The sequence below is a fragment of the Strix aluco genome, chromosome 1, assembly GCF_031877795.1.
Source record: "Strix aluco isolate bStrAlu1 chromosome 1, bStrAlu1.hap1, whole genome shotgun sequence".
NCBI lineage: Eukaryota > Metazoa > Chordata > Aves > Strigiformes > Strigidae > Strix > Strix aluco.
This window is the reverse complement of record NC_133931.1, coordinates 158,136,163-158,158,843: the sequence shown is the minus strand read 5'-3', so window position 1 is coordinate 158,158,843 and position 22,681 is coordinate 158,136,163. Positions and strand designations below refer to the sequence as shown.

Genomic DNA, 22,681 nt, shown 5'->3' with positions numbered 1-22,681 from the left:
GGGTCCCAAGAGTGATGCCATCTATAAAGGAAACTCTTGGGAAATCCAGCTCTTGGGGAATCCTGTGAGTCCAGAAGCAGCAAGGAGCAAACGAGCGGGAGCTGCGGCGAGTAAAGCTACTGCAGGCTGCACAGAGATGATCCACGTGGGGATGATGGGGACGGCTGTTGTACAGAGAAGTCCTGAGAGAGCCTCGAAGAGCAAACAGAGAGATTACACGCAGGTCAGATGGTTTCCTAGAAGACTGGATGTGTAAGGCGAGTGCAGACGTCAGCTCTTGCCGTGGAGAAAGTCACCAGCACAGCCCCAAAGAAGGGCAACGAAGCTGGTGCAGGGTCTGGAGCACAGGTCTGATGGGGAGCGGCTGAGGGAACTGGGGGGGTTTAGTCTGGAGAGGAGGAGGCTGAGGGGAGACCTCATTGCCCTCTACAGCTACCTGAAAGGAGGGTGCAGAGATGGGGGATGAGTCTCTTGAACCAAGGAACAAGCGATAGGACAAGAGGGAATGGCCTCAAGCTGCGCCAGGGTAGGGTTAGACTGGCTATTAGGAAGCATTTCTTTCCAGAAGGGGTTGTTGGGCGTTGGAATGGGCTGCCCAGGGCAGGGGTGGAGTCCCCATCCCTGAAGGGGTTTCAGAGTCGGGCTGACCCAGCGCTGAGGGATCTGGTGGAGTTGAGAACGGTCAGTGTGAGGTTAATGGTTGGACGAGATGATCTTCAGGGTCTTTTCCAACGTAGACGATTCCGTGATTCTAGGTCTGGGCTCTTCAGCATGTTCCCCAGCCCTGGGGGAGGGCAGAGCTGAAGGAAGGGTTCACGACACCCTTTCGGTTCCAGCTGCCAGGGGTGTGCTGGGTCACTGCACCCTCTGCGGTGCCGTCCTCTTCTGCTGACCCCAGAGACCACCTCGCTCCCATGGGCAGGGGAAAAGGGGCTGCACCCCGAGGCGGGGGGCCAGCACCTGCAGGCGCCTGGCACGTGGGGCTGCGATGTCTCGCCCCAGCGCTGTGGTGGAGATGCTGCCAGGCTCTGTCATCCTGCCCTACCCCAAGCCTGGCCAGAGATACAAGCAACGAAACAGCCAGCAGTTTTGGCCCATCTTCCATTTCCATCACGTGTATTCAGACAAATGGCACAAAGGTGCTGCAGGGGCCAGCTGGCGGAGGTGAGCTCCTGGCCCAGAGCAAGGCACGGGGAGCCCCAGGCAGGGTAGGGGCTGATCTCACCTCGGTATTGCGCTGGAGCAGCAGCACTCTAGAACTGGGCATCACTTTATATTAATAATATTTAAGAAGAATATTGAAAAATCAAAAGAGATTCTGAAAAGACCCACGCAGAATGATTTGAGGGCTAGAGCGAGTGCCTTACAGCAGAAGATTTAAAGAGCACAATCTGTTCAGCTTATCCAAAAGAAGATTGAGGGGTGACTTGATTACACTGTAGAAGTACTTTCATAGGGAAATATTAAATGGCTCTTTAATCGAGCCAGGAAAGATATAAAAAGACTCAATCTCTGGAAGCTGAAGCCAGACAAATCCACGCTGAAAATTAGACACAAAATTTTATCGCTGAGGGTGATTAACCACTGGATAAAATGCATTAAATTTGAACAGTCATAACCACTCAGATGATTTTGTTCAGACATGGCGTATTTTCTACATCCTGGAAGTTGTAAATCCTCTTTCTGCTTCCTACACAGCATACGTATTTTCGAAATCTGCTGTTTCTTTTGCATCCTTGCATCCACTGCTCTTACATCCTCTTCCATTTTTGCAGCAGCCTCTACTCCAGTCTTGACTTGCTTTACCTTGTCTCCAGCAGGTCTCCAAAGCTGCATCCTTCACCTGTGCCTTTAGCCAAATCATCGTTGCTGAAATCCTTCCTCTTACTCTCCCTGATGCGTGCATCGAGTTTAAATGATTTCTTCCCACCTTCCAGGTCCCAGAAACTCTTCCAAATGCCATGTGCTGGCCCTCTGCAGCCACCCGGCCCCAGCCTCACCCCTCATTTCTCCGTGGGATGCCCCCCAAGCACAGATCTGAGCTTTGCCCGGCACTTTCTGCATCCACCTTAGTGACCCAGGGAAGAATCACAGAATGATCTCAGTTGGAAAAGACCTTGAAGATCATCCAGTCCAACCATTAACCTCACACTGACCGTTCTCAACTCCACCAGATCCCTCAGCGCTGGGTCAACCCGACTCTGAAACCCCTCCAGGGATGGGGAATCCACCCCTGCCCTGGGCAGCCCATTCCAACGCCCAACAACCCCTTCTGGAAAGAAATGCTTCCTAATAGCCAGTCTGACCCTGCCCTGGCGCAGCTTGAGGCCATTCCCTCTTGTCCTATCGCTTGTTCCTTGGTTCAAGAGACTCATCCCCCCTCTCTGCACCCTCCTTTCAGGTAGCTGTAGAGGGCGATGAGGTCTCCCCTCAGCCTCCTCTTCTCCAGACTAAACCCCACCAGTTCCCTCAGCCGCTCCCCATCAGACCTGTGCTCCAGACCCTGCACCAGCTTCGTTGCCCTTCTCTGGACACACTTGAGTCATTCAATGTCCTTTTTGTAGTGAGGGGCAAAAGACATTTCAAATAATTTATCCTAAAATCTCTGTTTTCTGATTAGTAGCTGGTGTTAAACCTTAATGGTGGAGACTCAGCTCTTCTGTGTTCCTGAAAAGCATTCAGGTTAATTGTGAATGTGGTCCAAAATGGTTTGATCAAATTTTCCATATTTTTAGGTGAAAAGGCTACCATCAAAATGAGATAGTTCAGGGAAGACTTGTGGAAGGAAAAAAACCTACGGTGCCTATAAAGGAACGAAGCCGAAAGTGAGATCTTTGGGTGACAATATCCCCTTTCCCCAGGGCATCACCTCCAAGGGTCCATCACTTCGATGGCACAAGACATTTCCTGCAATAAAATGAGGAGGAACCTGCTCACGGAAGCAGTGCACAAGCTGCAGCTTCCTCTCTGCTGAGGCAGATCTGCGAGCGGCAGTGATTTCAGGGAGCTGGGTGGCTCTAAAGAATTCATCAATTCCCTTCCGGGCTCCTGTGTCCAAACTGCCTCCAGTTCAGAAGGACCAGCGTGGGGCTGGGGGTGGAAATCCCGGTTCAGGCCAGCGACTGGGAGTCCCAGGATGGGGGCGTGGAGCCTGAGGTGGTGATTCTCTCAGCTGTCTCTTTCAATCCTGATCTGCATTCTTCATCCCCATCTTCAGTTTATCATTAGACTGCAGCAATGCAGATTGATGAGATGTGTGATAGGAGAGCTTAAGGCTCCAGGCAGTGTAATTGTGATATTGGCATTAGCAGGAGGCATTGCAAACATGAAATTTATTTTCTGTGTACAGCTGTCTTGCAGAACTCAAGAGCAGAACTCGTCCTGCGATCACAGGGAGTGAAGTCTTTAATGACCTGCAAATAGCACCGAGAGAGCTGAAAAGTGGGGCTGCCAAAGCAGAATTTCTGCACAGCAGAATTTAAAAATAGGCTGCTGCTGGCATTCTCGCTTACCCATCGTTCCTGGAAGCCCACGGGGAAAACGGCTCCCCAGCAGAGGAGAGACGCAGTCCCCTGACGTAACTTGCCTCGGCATCTACGCTGCAGAGTGGAAAGTTGCAAATTCAGTCATTTTACACCGGAGCATCCCTGACCATTGGCTGCATCTTTTCAAGCTCCAGGTCTGTGCTGGGTGCTGAGTCCTCTCTCCTCTCCGCGGAGCAGCAAGGCGGTGGGGGCACTGGGCAGACACCTCCTTGCTGTCCCGGCGGGACTGAGGAGTCCCTTTAGCTTAGCATCGTCAGCGCCTTCGGCGAAGCTCGGCACGTGTGGGAGTAGAGACACGGGAGAGATGAACGCCTCTGCAGAAGAAAATGCTCTTCAGAAGCTCCCACCAACAGCGAGAGGTGTCAGCCCCAGTCAAAGACAGGGAGACGTGTTGTGGGGAGAGCAGTTGGGCTAGAAAAAAGAGCTCGAGGGCGGGATCATGGGGAGTTGGGGGTGCTGAGCTGCATCTCTAAGCGAGGACGAGCTCTGCATTTACAAAGGACAACAGAGAACCAGGCCATGAAACACCACATCCCCCCCACAAGCGAGGGGTCTGTGATGACAGTCCAGGAAGCCCCCCCTGCACACTGCAGCCCCCAGCACAGCACCATCCCTCACAGGGAAGGGCCGAGGAGGGTCCCTGGTGCCATGTGCTGAGGGGCTGGAGGAGATGGGCAGCCACTGGCTGAGACGGGGGTCCCAGCGGCAGAGGTGGGCAGCACCCACGGGTGCGGAGGCTGCTAGACCTGCCTGGGGCACAGCCCTGAGCCACAAGCGTAGGGTGGAGGGCAGAGGTGAGAAGAATACCCCTTCTTACCCCTGTACTCAGCACTGGTGAGGCCGCACCTTGATGACTGGGTTCAGTTTTGGGCCCCTCACTACAAAAAGGACATTGAATGACTCGAGCGTGTCCAGAGAAGGACAACGAAGATGGTGCAGGGTCTGGAGCACAGGTCTGATGGGGAGCGGCTGAGGGAACTGGTGGGGTTTAGTCTGGAGAAGAGGAGGCTGAGGGGAGACCTCATCGGCCTCTACATCTACCTGAAAGGAGGGTGCAGAGAGCTGGGGATCGGTCTCTTTTCCCACGGGTGATAGGATGAAAGGAAACGGCCTCGAGTTGTGTCAGGGGAGGTCTAGACTGGATATTAGGAAAAATTCCTTCACCAAAAGGGTTGTCAAACACTGGAACAGGCTGCCCAGGGAAGGGGTTGAGTCACTGTCCCAGGAGGTATTTAAAAGATGTGTAGCTGTGGCGCTGAGCGAGATCGTTTAGTGGTGGCAGTATTGGGTTTATGGTTGGACTCGATAATCTTAAGGGTCTTTTCCAACCTCAGTGATTCTGTGATTCTAAAACAAGGTGGGCAGTTGGCGAAGGTCAGCAAGTTCTACAGGCAGAGCCCATTGCTGGAAGAGCCGTGCTCTGGTGAAGACGTGGTCCCTGGCAGGGAGTAAGTGGGTTGTGCAGCGCAGAGATAATGCAGGGGAATGGGAGAAGCTGCCGACTAAAACTGACTGAGCTGCAGTGATCCTTTGGGAGACTGGGATTCCCCAGATGTGTTTAAACCTACCTGCAGGCTTCATGAAGAAGGAAAGTTTGAAAGATAGATGAAAAAATTACTGTGGAGTCGTTTTTCTCTCCAACTTGGTTTTGATATTCACACAGAATCACAGAATGATCTCGGTTGGAAAAGACCTTGAAGATCATCCATTCCAACCATTAACCTCACACTGACCGTTCTCAACTCCACCAGATCCCTCAGCACTGGGTCAACCCGACTCTTACACCCCTCCAGGGATGGGGACTCCACCCCTGCCCTGGGCAGCCCATTCCAACGCCCAACAACCCCTTCTGCAAAGAAATGCTTCCTAATAGCCAGTCTGACCCTGCCCTGGCGCAGCTTGAGGCCATTCCCTCTTGTCCTGTCGCTTGTTACTTGGTTCAAGAGACTCATCCCCCCTCTCTGCACCCTCCTTTCAGGTAGTTGTAGAGGGTGATGAGGTCTCCCCTCAGCCTCCTCTTCTCCAGACTAAACCCCCCCAGTTCCCTCAGCCGCTCCTTACAGGAATTGTTCTCCAGACTCTTCACCACTTTTCTATATATACAGCAAAGAACAGGATATTGATTAAATGATAAAAATATTTTCACTCTTAAGCAGAACCAACAACTTCATGCTCCTTCAGTTGCACAGGAAATTTTATCTGGAAGGTTTCATAGAATCATCACAGAATGGTTTCGGTTGGAAGGCACCTTTAAAGGCCATCTAGTCCAACCCCCCTGCAGTGAGCAGGGACATCTTCAACGTGATCAGGTTGCTCAGAGCCCCATCCAACCCGACCTTGAATGTTTCCAGGGATGGGGCATCTACCACCTCTCTGGGAAACATGTGCCAGTGTTTTACCACCCTTCCTGTAAAAACTTTCTTCCTTAAATCTAGCCTGAATCTGCCCTCTTTTAGTTTAAAGCCATTACCCCTTTTCCTATCACAACAGGCCCTGTCTCTCTCTTTCTTATAAGTCCCCTTTAAGTACTGGAAGGCCGCTATAAGGTCCCCCCTGGAGCCTTCTCTTCTCCAGGCTGAACAACCCCAACTCTCTCAGCCTGTCCTCACAGGAGAGGTGTTCCAGTCCCCTGACCATTTCTGTGGCCTTCTCTGGACCTGCTCCGACAGGTTTCCAATGCCATCCCATAAATTGGGAGAGGAGTAACTGGAGAGCAGCCCTGCAGAGAGATCTGGGGTTGTTGGCTGACAGCGGCTCACCAGAAGCCAACAGTGTGCCCCAGCAACCAAGAGGGCAAACCGCATCCCAGGGTGCATCAAACACAGTGTAACCAGTCAGTCAAAAGAGGGGATTATCCCGCTGTAGTTAGCACTGGTGTGGCCTCACCTTGAGTATTGTGTGCAGTTCTGGGTGCCACCATTTAAAAAGGATGTGAAGATACTTGAATGTGTCCAGAGGAGGGCACCAAAGCTGGTGAAGGGGCTGGAGGCATGTCCTGTGAGGAGCGGCTGAGGGCCCTGGGTTTGTCAGGTTTGGAGAGAAAAAGGCTGAGGGGTGACCTCACTGCTCTCTGCAGCTTCCTGGGGAGGGGAAGGGGAGAGGGAGGTGCTGAGCTCTTCTCCCTGGGATCCAGGGTCACGTGGCAACAGTTCCAAGTGTGCCAGGGGAGGTTTAGATTGGACATTAGGAACATTTCTTTACTGAGAGGGAGGTCAAACACTGGAACAGGCTTCCTTGAGGGGTGGTTGATGACCCAAGCCTGACAGTGTTTAAGAGGCGTTTGGACAATGCCCTTAACTTTTGCTCAGCCCTGAATTGGGCAGGCAGTTGGACTAGATGATTGTTGCAAGTCACTTCTGACTGAAATGATTCTATTCTATTCTATTCTATTCTATTCTATTCTATTCTATTCTATTCTCTGCCCCCAACACCAACCCTTTCCTCCTAGGCCTCGCCTCCCTTCCTCCTCTTGACACTATGCCCAGCTGCCGCCATCCTTGTAGCCCCTTCCTCCCGCCACCCCGGAACCCCACGTCTCCTCAGGTTGGGCCCGGCAGCGCCGAGCATTTCTCAAACCGGTAATGGCGGAGGAGGGAACAGCTCGGCCGAGGAAGCCCTATGGCCCGGCCTGGCGCGGGGCACGCCGGGAGATGTAGTCCCGCCCCCTGCGCTGGGCGTGCCTCGGGCACGCCCAGCGCCGGGGGCGGGACTACACCTCCCGGCGTGCCCCGCGGGTGAAGCCTTCACGCGTAAAGCAGAACTACAGCTCCCGGCGTGCCCGCGGGGTCAGCCTCCGCGCATGCGCAGTTCATGACTACAGTTCCCGGCGTGCCTTGCGGCGAGGCGGAAGCGGCGCGATGGCGGCAGGTGAGGGGCCCGGGCCGGCCGTGGCTCCGGTCGCCTGCGGTCCGGCGGGCTGACGGCTTCGCTCTATGCCCGCAGATCGGTAGCCGGTGCCGCCGCCATGGCGCTGATCGAGGGCGTTGGCGATGAGGTGACCGTGCTTTTCGCGTTGTTGCTGGTCGTCGTGGTGCTGGGGCTGGCCTGGGCCTCCACGCGCGCCCCCGAGCCCGTCGCGACGCCCCGCGACGCCGCGACGCTGCCCGAGGAGAGCCCGAGCGCTGCCCCGACCCCCGTCGAGCACAAGGCCCCAGCGGCGGCGGCTGGAGCGGCTCCCGATGGGGCAGCCGCGCTGGCAGCGGGGCTGCGGCCCCGGGCCGGCCCCGCACCAGCGCAGGGTCCTGTCGGTGAGGGGGACGGCGGCCCCGCCGAGCCCACCATGGTGCTGCGGCTGAAGTTCCTCAACGACACGGAGCGCCTGGCCCGGGTGCGTCCCGGTGACACCGTCGGGGCCCTGAAGAGGTGAGGGGCAGGGCTGGCCGCTTCTCCCACGACACCACTCGGGGCTTTCCCGGCTGGGGGCGGCGCTTGGGGCATCCCCGAGACCCGCCGGTGGCTCCTTCCCTGCCTGGAGCAGCGGGAGCTGCCACTTTTACCCTTGTGCAGGTGCTTGGGCCTGTGCTCCTGGCTGCCAGGGCCACCGGGCAGCCCATCCTGGCAGGTGCCTTCACTTCTGGGAACGCCTGGGGCGGCTGATGGCGGAGCGTGGGCGCAGGGGTGCAGGCAGAGCGGGTGGTCAGGGGGGTGCATTTTTGTAGCCTCCTCCTGGGGAGGGGGTGGACGGAGGGGACACTACCCTGGTAGGAGCGTGACATCTCCCTCCATGTCCCCCACCCCAGGGCCTATTTCCCCGGGCAGGAGCAGCAAGTGCGACTGATCTACCAGGGCCAGCTGCTGCGCGACGACACCCAGAGCCTGGCCGCCCTGCACCTCGCCCACAACAGCGTCCTGCACTGCCACATATCCCAGCACAGCCCGGCCCCCGCGCCCGCCGGCCCCCACGCCTCCGCCGACCCCGTGCACGCTGCCCTCAACGTGGGCAGCCTCATGCTACCGCTCTTCGTGCTGATGCTGGCCGTGCTCTGGTACTTCCAGCTGCAGTACCGCCACGTCTTCACTGCCACCGCCACCACGTTCCTGGCTGGCCTCACCCTCCTCTTCAGCTTCATGGCCTTCACCATGTACCGCAGATAGCACGGTCCTGTGCCCCGAAAGGAGCCACTGTGCCCGGAATACACGTGATGCCGGGTGGAGTCTCCCTGCACACCTGAACTTGGGAGGGATGGGGGACTGAGCCACGGACTGTGTCCCCCGTGGGGGCTCCCAGGGAGCTGCTGTCAGGGCAGGGAGCAGGCAGCCTGCCCGCACGGCCTGTCCTGCGGTTCCAGGGCCGGGCAGCGCTGCAGCGGGGGTTGCTGCAGGAGCGAGCGCTCTGCTACTTCTGGGGAGGGGAGGGGGGGTCTCGGGGCCCCCCACAGCCCTGCACGGAGCATCTGCCTGGCCCCCCCATCCCACCTGCCGCTCCCGTGCTCGGCTGGCTCTATGTGCGGGAGCTCCTGCAGCCCTCCGGCACGCTGCTCCTGCCCGGATGGCGTCCGCCCCCCCCGGGGTGGGGGCTGCTCCCCGGGGCTGGCGGGGGGGATGAGCTCCCCGCTGCTCTGTTATGATTAAAGAGAAAGGACTGTGAACGGTCGCGGCCTCCCGGCTCTGGTGCGCCGCGGGGTGGGGGGGGAGGACGACAGCGGGGCAGCGGGGGACACCGGGGTGCCGGGAGGGGCGGGGCTATGGGGAAAGGGGCGGGGCTCCCACCGCGGCGCACAGCGGGCGGAGCCTGCGCCTCGGGCCACGCGTTCCGCATGGCAGCCACGCGCCTGCGCCAGCCGGGCCGCCCCGCCCGTCGGCGAGACGCTCGCTCATTGGAGGACGGGTGGCGGCTTATTTGCATATGCCGCTACGGACGCCGCAAAGCGCTCGCGTGCTGGGGGCCGCCCCCGGAAGTGGGGGCCGCGCGCGCGAGGGGGCGGGGCCGCGGCTTCCCTCTGCCCGACGGGGGGGCTGTCGGGAAGATGGCGGACTCGGTGTCCGGGCGGTGCTGAGCGGCCGGGGCGGCGGCGGGTCCCAGCGCGGCCGCGAGCGCCATGTAGGGCCGGGCCGGGCACCGGGGGTTGGTGGGACTGAGGGTCGGGGCGCGGGTTAGGCACCGAGGGGCCCGTTTAGGCCGGAGAGGTGGGAATAGGGGACCCCGGGGATGGGGGGCCTGGGTGGGCCGGGTGTCGCGGTCCTGGTGCGGCCCAGCCCGAGCCGGAGGTCCTGGTACCGGGGGAGGGGAAAGTCGGGGCAGCCCTGGGGTTCTGGTACCGGACGGGGATATGTGCGTGCCGGGGCTCCTGGAACAGGGGGGACCTGCGAGCTGGCGGCCCCAGGAGAGGGGAGGGGGCTCTGTGGGCCAGGGGACATCAGGCTGGGGACACCTGTGCAGGCCAGCGGTCCCGGGGACAACGGGGCTTGTGCAGGCCAGGGGACATCGGGCCGTGCGGCTTGAGCAGAGTCCGGGTCCCGGTACGGGAGGACCTCAGAACAGGAGGCCAGTGTGGGGCAGTACCCCAGCACTGGGGCGGATCTCTACGGGTGGGGGGGTCCCTCGCTGGCTGCAGCCATCCCAGAAGCACAAACTCACCCCCCCACACCTCTTGTCCCCAGGGTCTCCCGGTTCTCCGAAGCCTCTCGAGCCGCCCTGCCCTCGCCATGCTGCGCCTGCTGCCATGGCTCCGTGCTCTGACCCGGGAGAGCGTGCGGCCCGGAGTCCTGCAGGGCCTGGCTGCTGGTGACAGGAGTGGGGCCGGGATGTATCCCACCTGCTACTGTGCAGGCAAAGCTAAGCAGCGGGCTGTGCTGCTCCCCTTGGACCCCTACGGCCATGGGCTGCTGCACACCTTTCCCCCGGATGCCTACAGGACTCGAGGCCATGGCAAGAGGAAGAGCTGGAACTTCATCCACGAGAAGATGAGTTATGACACCTTCTTCACAATGAAGCGTCTGATAGAGCGCTCGCGCAGCGTGGGGGAAGTGCTGCGGTGGGTGACGCAGAACCCCAGCAAGGTGTCTGCCAGCCACTACCCCATCGCCCTGCACAAGCTGGGCCAGCTCTTGCAGCAGCAGGGCCAGGCAGCAGTGAACGGGGAGAGCCGCGGGCCTGGCCAGATGCTGGAGCAGCCAGAGTTTCAGACGCTCTGTCAGGCCATCATCAGCGGCTGCTCCAAGTTCGATAACTTCAGCATCGTCAACTGCCTGTATGCCGCTGCTGCGCTGGGTGAGTGTCACGGGCTGCCGGCAGCTGCCTGCACAGGGTCGCTGGCAGAGGATGGGGGAGGCGGGCAGGGCGGCGGGACATGGGTTCGTGCTTGGGTTTGGGAGGTGAAAGGAGAGTTTGCCGGTCTGGCTGCCACAAGAGAAGTAAGGACGTACCAGAGCAGGAGCTGATGTCTGGGTTTGTGTGTGGATTTACGTGTGGTGGTGGCTTTGTGGCAGGTGGAGCTGTGCTCTTCAAAGGAGGAGGCAGCAGGAAGGGAACTGGGTGGACTGACTGCTCAGAGTGGGGGGCTTGGCTGGCTGGAGCACCCGGCGTGTTGGCCTGAAGGGCAGCCAGCACTGCCTGGTGGGATAAACTGCTCCTTGAGTTTTGCTTCAGTCCCTGAAAATCAGCAAACATCTGAGCATCGAAGTGTGAGAAATGAGATCTTGGCTAAACCCTTTGCAAGCCACGATCCCTCTGCCATCAGACATTTAATATTCAGGAGAAAAGATTCAAGCCAGTTTGGGTTCCTACGCAGCAGCCTCTGGGCTGGCCGACGGGCCGTGTCCGGGCGGCTCCCCCTTCACTGGGCCCTGAGGTCCCTGTGGATTCTCCCACCTGTGAGGAAGGAATCAGGTCTGGCAGTGTCCTGCGGCAGCAGGTGCCTGCCCTCCCCACCCCAGCGGTTCCTGCCAGCCTTACACTCCTCTGTCCCACACGCACATCTCCTGCCATTCTGTTTGCTTTTTTTTTTCCACCCCAGCCGCACGCTGGGCCGAGGCCTCAGCCGAGCCGTGTATGGAGACGCCCGGTCCTGGCCGTGGGTTGATGCAGTAACTCTAGACCCTGCTGAAGGGGGGAGGGGAGAAGTTTCTGCTCTTTCCCCCCTCTGTCTCATGGCGCCTTGTGTTTGTTGACACTGAACTCTGGGCTGCCAGGCGCCTCTCCCCTCAGCTGGGCTGCCCCTGGCCTGCTCTGGTTTTGACCCACACTTTGTTCTCCATCAGTCGCCCTTCCCTGCTCACCACGCTTACCCGCTCATTAATAAAAATGCTAACCTGCCTTTTTGAGGGCTTTTTGAAGGAACAAAGCAACTGCTCAGACCAATTCTTCACTTTCCACCTTCTGACTGATTTTTGATTAATGATAAAATGCAGCAACTTACCCCATGCTGCCTTAGTTGCTTTAAAGCCCTTTTGAAAATTGAAATCTTGTCAGCTGGCTTAGGAGACCAGTGGGCTACCAGGGCCTCATACAGCGCATAATGCTTCATGCATCTCCTGAAAATATCTCTCCTGACACGTGAAGGATGGCCTTTGCCTTTTCTCGCAACCGCGCTGTGCGCCTGGCCTCTTGTCATTCCGTGGCTGAATAATACGTCCAGAGTTGGAGGAAAGTATTTTCCCCAGGAGCCGAGTTTGAAAGACTAAAGCTAAACTAGAAAATGGGAGAAAGTTAAAAATGTGAAAGGATTAACTCCTGTTGTACACGGACAGTTTTTATTTTGGTAATTGTTGATGTCTAACTTGTTTTCCAACCAAAACTTTTTAAAGCACTTTTTGAGGTGTGTTATTTATCTGTAAGAAGTTTGAGACTTAAGAAATAAACCTGGCTTTTGCAGTTGAACGAAAGGGCTCCCAGTTTGGTGAAGCGGATGGGGAATAATCCAAGAGCTCCAAATGGCTTTTTTCTGGGGTGTGGATGCATTGATGTTCAGGTCAGGCTTTGCCAAACCGGTCCTCTTTCCCTTTATCATCTTTGGTTTGATTGCCAACATGGCAAATCTGTCCTTCTCCAGCTGTAGTCTCAGGCCTTACAAGGATGGTTGTGCCTAGCGAAGGTGAGAGGCGAGGTCCACGTGTCCCTAACCCCTTCCCTGTCGCAGGCCTGCCTGGGGAATCGCCGCTGGTGCGAGTGCTGGAGGACGAATCCCGGAGCCGCCTGGGCCGCTTCAACCAGAAGGATGTTTCCATGGTCTTCAGCAGCGTGATGAGGCTGCACCCGTCCAGCCCCCACCCCCTGGTCGAGTCTTGCCTCAGCAGCTTGGAACGGCACCTGGAGAAGGAGCGACACCCCCAGACCCTCTTCCTGCTCCTCTCCTACTACCGGCTGCGGGCGCAGGCGCTGCAGGGACACCCGGCCTCCGACCAGCAGCTGATCAACAACCGCAAGATCCTGCGCCTCGTCAGGCACACGCTGGGGCAAGTGAGTGCCATGCGGGAGCACGAGCTGGCCCTCTTGGACGAGATGCTGGCTCTGTGCGCCCAGGAGGCCAACAACAAGGCCCTGGAGGCCATCTTCAGCTCTCAGCTCTTCTACGAGAACCGCCAAGAGCGATTCATCCGCAGTATGGCAGGTGAGGGCAGGGTCTGCCCAGGCAGGGTCCTGGCCTTGCCTGCTGTGTCAGCCTCTTCCCCAGTGCGGGGGTGAGCTGGGCACTGTCCGGGTGTTTGGCAGCCTCGGAGCCTCCTTTTTTGGCCCCTTTTTTTGTGACGGCACCAGCTGGGGTCTTGCTGGGCACCAGGGCCCGCAGTGGTGAGGCTGGAGCAGGAGGTGCTCTGCGTTATGGCCACCTTGTCACTGCCTTCCCAGCCTAACAGGAACGGTCAGTGTGAGGTTAATGGTTGGACTAGATGATCTTCAAGGTCTTTCCCGACAAAGATGATTCTATGATTCTAACCCTTTTTGGGGGGCTGTGAGCCTACCTTACATGGACACTGGGCACAGGTTGCTTGCAGCGGGGTTTCTACAGCAGGGCCCCCCCGCCCCATTCTGTGCACGTGCCAGCCTTCTGGGTGCGCAGGATGGGACTCTGCCCCGGCCTCTCACAAACCCTGTAACTTGATGGTTTCTGGAAGCCGCCTGGGTTTTGCGGAGAGATGGCTCTGCTGCCCGGGCCTTCTTACCTCCCACCTGCCTGCACTGCCTGCACTGCCCACGCTGTAGTGGCTTCTAGAGAGCTGCAGTTCGGACACATATCTCTGACGGATACCCCGCTGTGGTTTGCTCTGTGCAGAGTGGCTCCCCAGGAAGGCGGAGAACCTTACCCCCTACACCATGGCCCTCATTGCCAAATACGTGGCCCGGCACCGGCTGCGTGAGCCACGGCTGCTTGATACCATCGCAAACTTTCTCCTGAAGCGTGGGGAGCAGCTTGACAGCAAGGTGAGTGTCCTCCCCAGTCTGCAGGGGATGCCTGGGGCTGGGAGAAGCCACGTCCCTTCTCTGCCATTGGGCTGGGGCATCTCCCTGGGGACCCACCAGGACGTGCCCTGATTCTTACAGGTTGTGGGAGCCTATTTATGCCCGGCTCTGGGCAGGCCTGGGCCTGACCTGTCCTTCGTCCTGCTGCCTGGCCTGGCCTGACTCCCTGTCCTTCTTGCCTGCAGGTGATCCAGAAGCTGGTTTTTCCCTTCAGCCGCATGAATTACCGCCCATCCAATCACAGTGAGCTCTTCCCCAAGCTGGAGGCCATCCTGGAGCAGAAAGCCGGCAGCTCGCCCCTGGCGACCGTCAACATCCTCATGTCCATGTTTCAGCTTAGCCATTTCCCCCAGACCGTCCTCCACCAAGTCTTCTCCCCAGCCTTCATCACCAATGTTATGAGTATGTCGGGCCTTTTCCAGGGCCAACCCAGCCGTTGGAGCTCGGGGCTGGGGTGGATTTTGAAAGCCTTGGGCAGAACAGACTCCCCCTGGGAGTACAGGACCACCTCCCTGGCAGTCGATGCCCCCCGGGACGCGTGGCTGGGCAAGGAGGGTCTAGCCAGGTCGGGTCTAACCAGCTGTCCTCTCCCTGCAGGCAGCCCCTACGCGCTGATTGTGCGCCGCTACCTCTCGCTGCTGGACGCGGCGGTGGAGCTGGAGTTCCGCGATTACAGCGGCCCACGCCTTGACCCACGCTATCGTGTCCTCATGTTCGAGCACGCCCTGACAGCCGACGAGGCCAACAGAAAGTACAGGTCAGTGGCGGGAGCAGGCGACGTGCCGGGGAGGGAAGGGAAGGGGAGGGCTGCCCGGGCGGGGCAGAGCGTGGCTGGCAGCGTGGTTGCTGGGCACCCCCACTGCCTGTCCCTTGCAGGTGTCACCTGGGACACAGGGTCTGTCACCTTGTTCTGGCAGGATCCCAGCCGAGGACAGTGCCAGGGTAAAGGCCTGTATGCCAGCTCCGAAGCTTGTAGAGGAGCGATATAGAATCACAGAATCAGACAGGGAAGTGATCTTACCCCTGTACTGGTGAGGCCGCACCTCGATGACTGGGTTCAGTTTTGGGCCCCTCACTACAAAAAGGACATTGAATGACTCGAGCGTGTCCAGAGAAGGGCAACGAAGCTGGTGCAGGGTCTGGAGCACAGGTCTGATGGGGAGCGGCTGAGGGAACTGGTGGGGTTTAGTCTGGAGAAGAGGAGGCTGAGGGGAGACCTCATTGCCCTCTACAACTACCTGAAAGGAGGGTGCAGAGAGCTGGGGATGAGTCTCTTGAACCAAGGAACAAGCACCAGGACAAGAGGGAATGGCCTCAAGCTGCGCCAGGGCAGGGTTAGACTGGCTATTAGGAAGTATTTCTTTCCAAAAGGGGTTGTTGGGCGTTGGAATGGGCTGCCCAGGGCAGGGGTGGAGTCCCCATCCCTGGAGGGATTTAAGAGTCAGGTTCACCCAGCGCTGAGGGATCTGGTGGAGTTGAGAACGGTCAGTGTGAGGTTAATGGTTGGACTAGATGATCTTCAAGGTCTTTTCCAACCAAGATGATTCTGTGATAATCATTTAGACTGGAAAAGGCCCTTAAGATCATCAAGTCCAATACTGCCAAGTCCACCACTAAACCATGTCCCTAAGTGCCACATTTACAAGTTTTCTAAATACCTCCAGGGATGGTGACTCAACAGTTCCCTGGGCAGCCTGTTCTAGCGCTGGACAACCTTTCAGTGAAGAAGAATACGCTGGTGGTGTAGCAATATCAGGAGGAGCTTTGCTGCTGAATGAGCTGAAGTGTGTTCCCTCCTTGCACCAAAACAGCGGAGCCCAAAGCTAAAGACTCTCCTTACTTTTCGCTCCCGGGGGCCTTCGCGTCTCTGTGCAGATGTGCTCAGAGGGAGAACGTGGGTCGGCAGTGCTTGAGGGGCCCTTCCAAGCGCATCCTCTGACTCTTCTTTTTTTTCCCCTCAGTTACAAGGGGCTGGTGGCCGAGGCCCTGCGGCAGCTGGTGGGAGAAGAGTGCTATCGGCAGGACGAGGTGCTGCCCCCAGGATACTGCACAGGTAGCCTGGCTGGACGCCCCGCTTTGGGCCAGGGCTGTGGCTCTGGGGAGAGGGGGCTGCCAGTTGGGATTTGGGGGGGGCTGTGGGTGCAGCAGAAACCCTGCGGCTACCTGGCTGCTTGGGGGAGGCCTGAGAGTGGGAGGTTATTCAGGGCAGAACTAGATTTGGCCCGTTTACGGGAAGGGGGGGGTGTCTCGAGGCCCAGCACTGATCTGTGTTCTCTCTCTGCAGACTTCCTGCTGTGGATTAACCGCTCGGGCACCGTGCTGCCCCTCTCCCGTGTTCCCACGGCCTCCAAGGCTCCCTCTGCCCACACTACAACCTCCCCCACTGCCATTTCCTTGCGCTCGAGCGTCCTGGCCCTCACCTCGGACTTGCAGGACTTTGCCCCCTTTGCTCCAGAGACGCCAAGCAGCCCCCCGGGCTCTCGAGAGAACAACCTGGCCGGGCGATTCCTGCCCACGCTTTGCCCTGCCCCGGGGGGCCCCTGCTACCAGCCCCCCTCGGACTATTACTGCAGCCTGAGCAAAGAGTCTTCCCTGGAGAGCCAGGGCAGCTCCACGTTAAGCAGCCCTTCTGAGTGCCTCTCCGCGCAGCCAGCCAGCACCCCTGACTGCTCCCCCAGGGGCACCTCCACAGCCACCCTCTTCCAGTTCCCCATTGGCAAGATTCTGGAGGAGGAGGAGGAGGTGGCGGCAGTGGCAGCTACCGCTGGCTGCCCTGGGCACGATCACAACTGCTTCCAAGGGGAGCAGGCCCAGGAGGAACCCGAGGAAAGGAGCCCACCCCCCAGCGAGGACGCCTGCCCTCCACCCTCCCCGTGCCGGCCCAGCCCGAAGCGAGGCCCCGGCGACGGGCCGCAGGGAGCTGAAGAGATCCAGAGGTACTGAGCAGAGCCGGCCCGCGTCCCCCCTCCCTTCTGCATCCCCTCTCCCTGCATGCCCAGGGCAGGGGTGTAGTCCCCATCCCTGGAGGGGTTGAAGAGTTGGGTTGACCCAGCGCTGAGGGATCTGGTGGAGTTGAGAACGGTCAGTGTGAGGTTAATGGTTGGACTGGATGATCTTCGGGGTCATTTCCAACCGAGATCATTCTGTGATTCTGTGACACTGGCTTCAGCTACTGCCCCCCCACCCCCTAGTCCCCTCCTGCCCCCTGCTGTCGCACCCGTGTCCCTGCCACCCCCCAGGACCCAGGGAGGGTGGGGGGTGCTGCCCTTCATCCCCCCGCTGTTGCGGGGGTGCGGATGCTGCTGCTGCCTGTGGGTTCTGTGGGGTGGGGTGACGCTGCGCTGCTCCCCCCAATTCTGTCCTCTGCAGGGTGGTGCTGTCGGTCAATGACAAATGGCATTACTGCCAGAACTCCGACATACTGGTGGGCTCCCGAGCCATGAGGGACAGGCACTTGCGACTGCTGGGCTACTGTCTGGTTCAGGTAAGCCGGGGGGGGCTGCCCCTTTCCCTTCCCCACCTCCCCTCCCAGGCAGAAAACACCCATGGCCGTGCACCAAGATGGGCTGGAGAGCTGGCATCCCCCCCCAACCCCGTAAACACTCGGCACCGTCCTTCCACGCTCGTCACTTGCGAGAGGAAGCAGTGACTCATCCTCACGCCTCCTTTTTTGCCCTCCCCCCACCCCAAGACTTTTTCCACGTGCCTTGGCAGAAAGCAGGGACAAGGAGGGGGGTGGACAGCCCCTTCCGACCCGACCCAGGCACTGGGCAGGGCAGGGAGAAGGGGAAACTGCCTCAGCCCGGGCCCTGCAGAGGCGTCGTCGGTCGCGGTGTCGGTGTCGGCTGTGGGGCCTCAGGGTGGGAATTGCGCAGGACCATAGCTCAGGCTGATTCCCTTTGCTGTAACCCTGGTTGTTGGTTCTGCAGCGTGCCTCTCACTGCTGTGGGTGGAGGTGAGGCCAGGCAAACCTCCCTTCGGTGCCTGTTTCGGAGCCCTGGCCTCTTTGGTCGCAGCCTCTGGCTGGTCTGTGGTGAGAGCCATGAACGGAGAAGCCCCGGAGGCTTCACCGCCGCCTTCGCAATTGTCTTTGGATTTCTTGGGAAACTTCAGATGTTGTTTTAAGGTGTGCAGCTTCTACAAGACTGTTTGTGAGGTGAGTTTTAGCTGGAGGATAGATCTTTCTGAGGAAAATGAGTCAGGAATGCAGGCTTCTTATTCCTGTTTACTTCTCCACTTCAGAGGTCACCTGAATTACAGTCATAGATCTACCAAGCAGTTCCATAACTATTTCTTTAAAGCTTCTTACCTCCCCTGCTGCTGACAGCGCAGCGTGCCAGCACGAAGCTCCTCCTAATTTCATAATTTGCAACGTACATAGTTCAGAAGCCCTTTGTTTATGCATAGCTTTGCCAGTCCTGTGACTCGAGTTGTGGTATTTCCTTGGAGATCCCGACTCGCAGAGCAGCGGAGCGGGACCAGCTCTCCGGCGCAGTGTGCCCTGCGTCTCCCTCTTTGAGCCTGTTCGTTCTTCACACCTGCAGCATCTGGGGCCAACAAGCTCCAGGCAGGGTTACCTGCAACAAGCTCTGTTTGTTTTAAACCTGCTGCCTGGTCGGCTGACGTGGTGCTGCCAGGTCTGGTGCCACGAAGAGCAGCTCTGCGGTTACCTTCTTCTTGTGGTTGCAGAGGTCGCTTCCCTTTGGCCACCCCTTTGAGACAAAGAGCCCCAGGCAGTTCAGCTTCTTCCTGAGTTGAAGCTGTTTCGCAGCTCGGTGGTTCTTCTTGCTCTTCTCGTTTGAGGTTTATTTCCTTTTCTTCTGACACCTTTACAGCATCGCAGAGCAGTTGAGGTTGTCAGGCACCTCTGGAGATCATCCAGTCGAACCCCAGCTCAGCTAGAGCGGGTTTCTCAGTACCATGTCAAGTTTTGAATGGCTCAGCGATAGGTTGCTTTCTGGGTAACCTGTTCCAGGCCCAGGGCTGGTGCTGCTTTACCCTCACAGTAAAAGAGGTTTTTTCTATCTTTGTGGGGGTGTGTGTAGCTTTTTCTTAAGTTCAAATGGGATTTCCAGTATTTTAGGTTTGTGCCTGCTGCCTCTGGGCACGGCGAAGAGGCTCCTGTCTTCTTTACAACCTCCCACCGGGTGCTTGTACACACAGATAAGACCTCCCGATCCTTTTCTTCTCCAGCTCTGTCAGCCTCTTCTCACCTATCATCCCCGTAATCATCCCTGTGGCCCTGGACCCTCTCCAGTCTGGCCACGCCGAGTTTTGGGGGGCCCAGCACTCGGGGTGGTGCTCTTCCTCATGCAGCCCGGGATGCTGTTGGCCACCGTCGCTGCGAGGGAGCGCTGCTGGCCACCGTCCGACATCTCTGTCGGGATCCTCACTCCCTTTTCCTTAAAACCGCTTTCCAGCCGGTTGGCCCCAGCCCATGCTGCTGCGGGGACTCAAAACTTTGGCCCTTCTCTACCGGGGGGCCGTTTCTCCAGCCTGTTCGGGTCCTTCTGAAGAGCAGCACAACCGGCTGGTGCAGCAGCCGCTCCTCCCCGTTTATGTACCGTCCGCAGCCGCGCTCGGTCCCGTCGTCCAGGTCGCTAACGAGGATGCTAAACGATGTTGGCCCCCGTACCGACTCCTGGGGTATGCGGTGTGGGGCTCAGTCCAGCTGGACGCGGTGCCTCTGTTCACAGCTCAGGCTGTTCAGCCCTCCTTATATTTAATTTAAAGCCTTCTCCTGTTGGCCGCCGCGTTGCCGTATGTCTGCTGGACGGGCGCTGGGCTGCCTGTCGTGTCTGGCACGCTGCTGAGCTGTCTGGGTATGTCTGGGTGACTGCGCCAGGGCCGTGCTCCTCCTCAGATGCCGTTGATCTGTAGCAGGTGTAGATTTGTCAGGGCTTCCTTCCAAGAGAGCCTGCTCCTTCCGTGGCACAACAAGCTGCTTGCGCCCAGCCCCTTCCTTGCCTCCATCCTCCAGCTGGGCCCGTGTGTTGCTTCCACCCTTCTGGAAGCAGTGAGAGTCCTACTGCCCTCCCAGACCCTCCGCTCTGCCCACAGATGCTCTTTTCCCTGATGGTCCTGGCTTTTTATTGACAGCCAGGTCTTTTCCCTCAGAAGTTCAGAATGATCTCGGTTGGAAAAGACCTTGAAGATCATCCAGTCCAACCATTAACCTCACACTGACCGTTCTCAACTCCACCAGATCCCTCAGTGCTGGGTCAGCCCGACTCTTCAACCCCTTCAGGGATGGGGACTCCACCCCTGCCCTGGGCAGCCCATTCCAACACCCAACAACCCCTTCTGGAAAGAAATGCTTCCTAATAGCCAGTCTAACCCTGCCCTGGTGCAACTTGAGGCCGTTCTCTCTTGTCCTATCGCTTGTTCCTTGGTTCAAGAGACTCATCCCCCCTCTCTGCACCCTCCTTTCAAGTAGCTGTAGAGGGTGATGAGGTCTCCCCTCAGCCTCCTCTTCTCCAGACTAAACCCCCCCAGTTTCTAGGTAAGGACATGCTCCTTCCTTCCCAGGATCCTCCCCTGAATCATGAGCAGATTTACCTTCCCACAAACACCATCCTGGTGCTCTCTGGCGCTCCTCCCTTCCAGCCCCTTTGGTCGAAGGCGCTTTCTGTGCTGTTGATCCTTCCGTCGTGTCAGAAGGGTGAGCCCGCAGAGCTGGGCACTGAGGAAAGGAGCATGAAGCGTCGGAAGGAGGTGACTGCCAGAAACCTTCAAGTCAGACCCACTGCACCCAGAGGACTCGGTTCCTTCTCCCCAGGCAGTTAGCCACCGCCTTCGTCCCTGGCCTGCATGGGACTGTCGGAGAACAGCGCCTGCCCACAGCCTCTTCCCTGCCTGCAGTTCACGTTGCCCGACCCACTTGCTCATCCGTGGTGGTTGCAAACAGCTCTCGGACCCCGCGGAGCGCCCATGTCAGGATCTGGCCTTTCCACGTTGTCCCCGCGTCACCAGTGCTGAGTTTTCCCACCCTATCCCTCCCCCCTGCCTACTTCTAGCCCCATTTCTCAACAAGATGGGGAGACCCTTCCTTTGCAGGTCCCACTCCATGAGCGCTGGTGGAGCCTTCAGAGGCACTGGTTGGACCAGGGGAGCTTCCAACTCCCCCAAGTTTTGTCCCCCAGTCACTGACACCCCTGGGGAGGGATCGCTGGTGGCAGCTGGAGTCTCCTCTTCTTATTCCCCGTGGATTCCTTCCCGGCGGGGGGACTGTTGCCGTGGCAGTTCACGATGCTGTTGCTGCTCCCAGCCTAGCACAGGGCCCGGTGTGCGTCTGGGCTGGGGCAGGGGGGGCCCTGGACGCGTGTTTTTAGAGACTGGGTGTTTTTAGAAAAAAAAGTTCCTGCCGGGTTGTCCCCAGACAGTGACGGAGACCAAGGGGAGGGACGGGGCACAAGTCCAGACCCGCGTGGGTGCGTCTGTCTCGCGGTGGCCCAGGGCTCGTGGCCCTTGGGGGGATGTTCAGCTGCAGCTCCACGGTTCACCTTTCCTGGGGGGAGTGGGGGGGTCTCGGCTCCCCCTCAGCATCTTGTACCGGATTCCCTGGGCAAAGGGAGGGGTGGGTTCTGGTTTTGTTAGTCCTGGTGCCGTCGTTCCTTGGCAGACTGGGGTTAAAATCATGTGTCGGGTGAAAAACAGTTCTCTGGGCTCAGCTGGCTCCCCCAGCCCTTCTGGGGGGAGCTGCTGGCTGTCCCCCCCCGGGCTCCCCTACCCTGTACAGCGGGAGAGGGGCTGGGTTTTGCTTTTCCTCCCTCCCTGGGGGTTGGCAGCTGTGGTTCAAGGTTGGGATGAAGCTTGAGAGCTCCCCAAGTGTGCTGGGCTCGGCCTGCGGCAGGGATTGGAGGACAAGGCTGCCTGGGGGGAGCTGTGCCCCCCCTCCCACCTTTCTCCAGGGAAGCACCCCCCTCGCTGCACCTTGCCCCAGGTGGGTGGGAGGCCTGTGCCCTCCCTCCCTGGGGAAGGAACAGCACTGTCCCTCCCCACCGAGGGGGTCCGAGTCCCAGTTCTTCCCCCCTGCCTGCCCCCCCCACCCCCCGGAGGGCTCCTGATGCTGGTGGTGGGGCTGCTCTGATGGTTTCTCCCCCCCCCCCCTCCCCTCCCCTCCCCTCCCCTCCCCTCCCCTTTCAGCTGCCCTATACGGAGCTGGAGAAGGTGAGTGGCATCGAGGAGGCCAAGCACTACCTGCGCCAGAAGCTGAGGGAGCTGCGCTTCTGAGGGACAGACACCCCCAGAGCCCCTTTCCCCTTCGGGGGGCGGGGATTTAGGGGGGAGATGGAGCTGCCCCCCCCATCCTGGGGGGGCTTGGGGATGCAGGGCCAGGCCGTGCCATGGGGCTGGGGTAGTGTGAGATTATTTATTGCCGTTAGTGGGGGGGGGAAGGGGTGTGACTTGACTGGTGCGTAGGGGAGTGTTTGGGTGCTGGGAGGGGGAGGGAGAAGGTCCCTTTTTGCCCCCCCTCTGCCCTGGCCCTGCCCCCCCAGCCCTGTCTGCAAGAGTTGCCGCAGTGGGGTCTGGCCTGGACGCCCAGCGGCGTTAAGTGTGTGTGTGGGGGTGTCCCTCTGCCCCCAATACCACTGCTGGGAGGGAGGGGCGGGGTGGGGGGGGTGGCTGCAGCAGCCCCCCCACGGGGGGCAGGGTCAACTGTTTGCACAGGGCGGGGGCTGCTCCCCACACCGGGAGGAGGGGAGGGGGTGCTTGGGAAGCGGGGGTTAACTTTACAATA

General features: G+C 59.0%; 2 protein-coding genes and 1 long non-coding RNA gene across 4 annotated transcripts; 2 read left to right on the top strand and 1 right to left on the bottom strand.

The window, feature by feature from the left end:
• Window positions 1-3,313: 3,313 nt before the first annotated feature.
• On the bottom strand, window positions 3,314-7,032 carry LOC141934478 (uncharacterized). Of its 2 annotated transcripts, none has more exons than XR_012626340.1 (4): window positions 6,432-7,032; window positions 4,363-4,423; window positions 3,513-3,859; window positions 3,314-3,434 (listed from the first exon to the last, which is right to left on the bottom strand). It is a non-coding gene; the product is annotated as an uncharacterized LOC141934478 (long non-coding RNA). The 2 variants fall into 2 exon arrangements; XR_012626341.1 differs by having other exon boundaries at window positions 3,314-3,413.
• A 351-nt stretch (window positions 7,033-7,383) lies between these two features.
• TMUB1 (transmembrane and ubiquitin like domain containing 1) lies at window positions 7,384-9,137 on the top strand. Its single transcript, XM_074842583.1, has 2 exons — window positions 7,384-7,907; window positions 8,285-9,137. Exons 1-2 carry the CDS (start codon window positions 7,510-7,512, stop codon window positions 8,637-8,639), a joined length of 753 nt encoding a protein of 250 aa, XP_074698684.1. The 5' UTR covers window positions 7,384-7,509; the 3' UTR covers window positions 8,640-9,137.
• Window positions 9,138-9,390: 253 nt separating this feature from the next.
• On the top strand, window positions 9,391-22,623 carry FASTK (Fas activated serine/threonine kinase). Its single transcript, XM_074816730.1, has 10 exons — window positions 9,391-9,585; window positions 10,146-10,755; window positions 12,623-13,093; window positions 13,754-13,902; window positions 14,127-14,343; window positions 14,539-14,698; window positions 15,903-15,994; window positions 16,226-16,877; window positions 17,311-17,425; window positions 22,087-22,623. Exons 1-10 carry the CDS (start codon window positions 9,391-9,393, stop codon window positions 22,171-22,173), a joined length of 2,748 nt encoding a protein of 915 aa, XP_074672831.1. The 3' UTR covers window positions 22,174-22,623.
• Window positions 22,624-22,681: the final 58 nt, after the last annotated feature.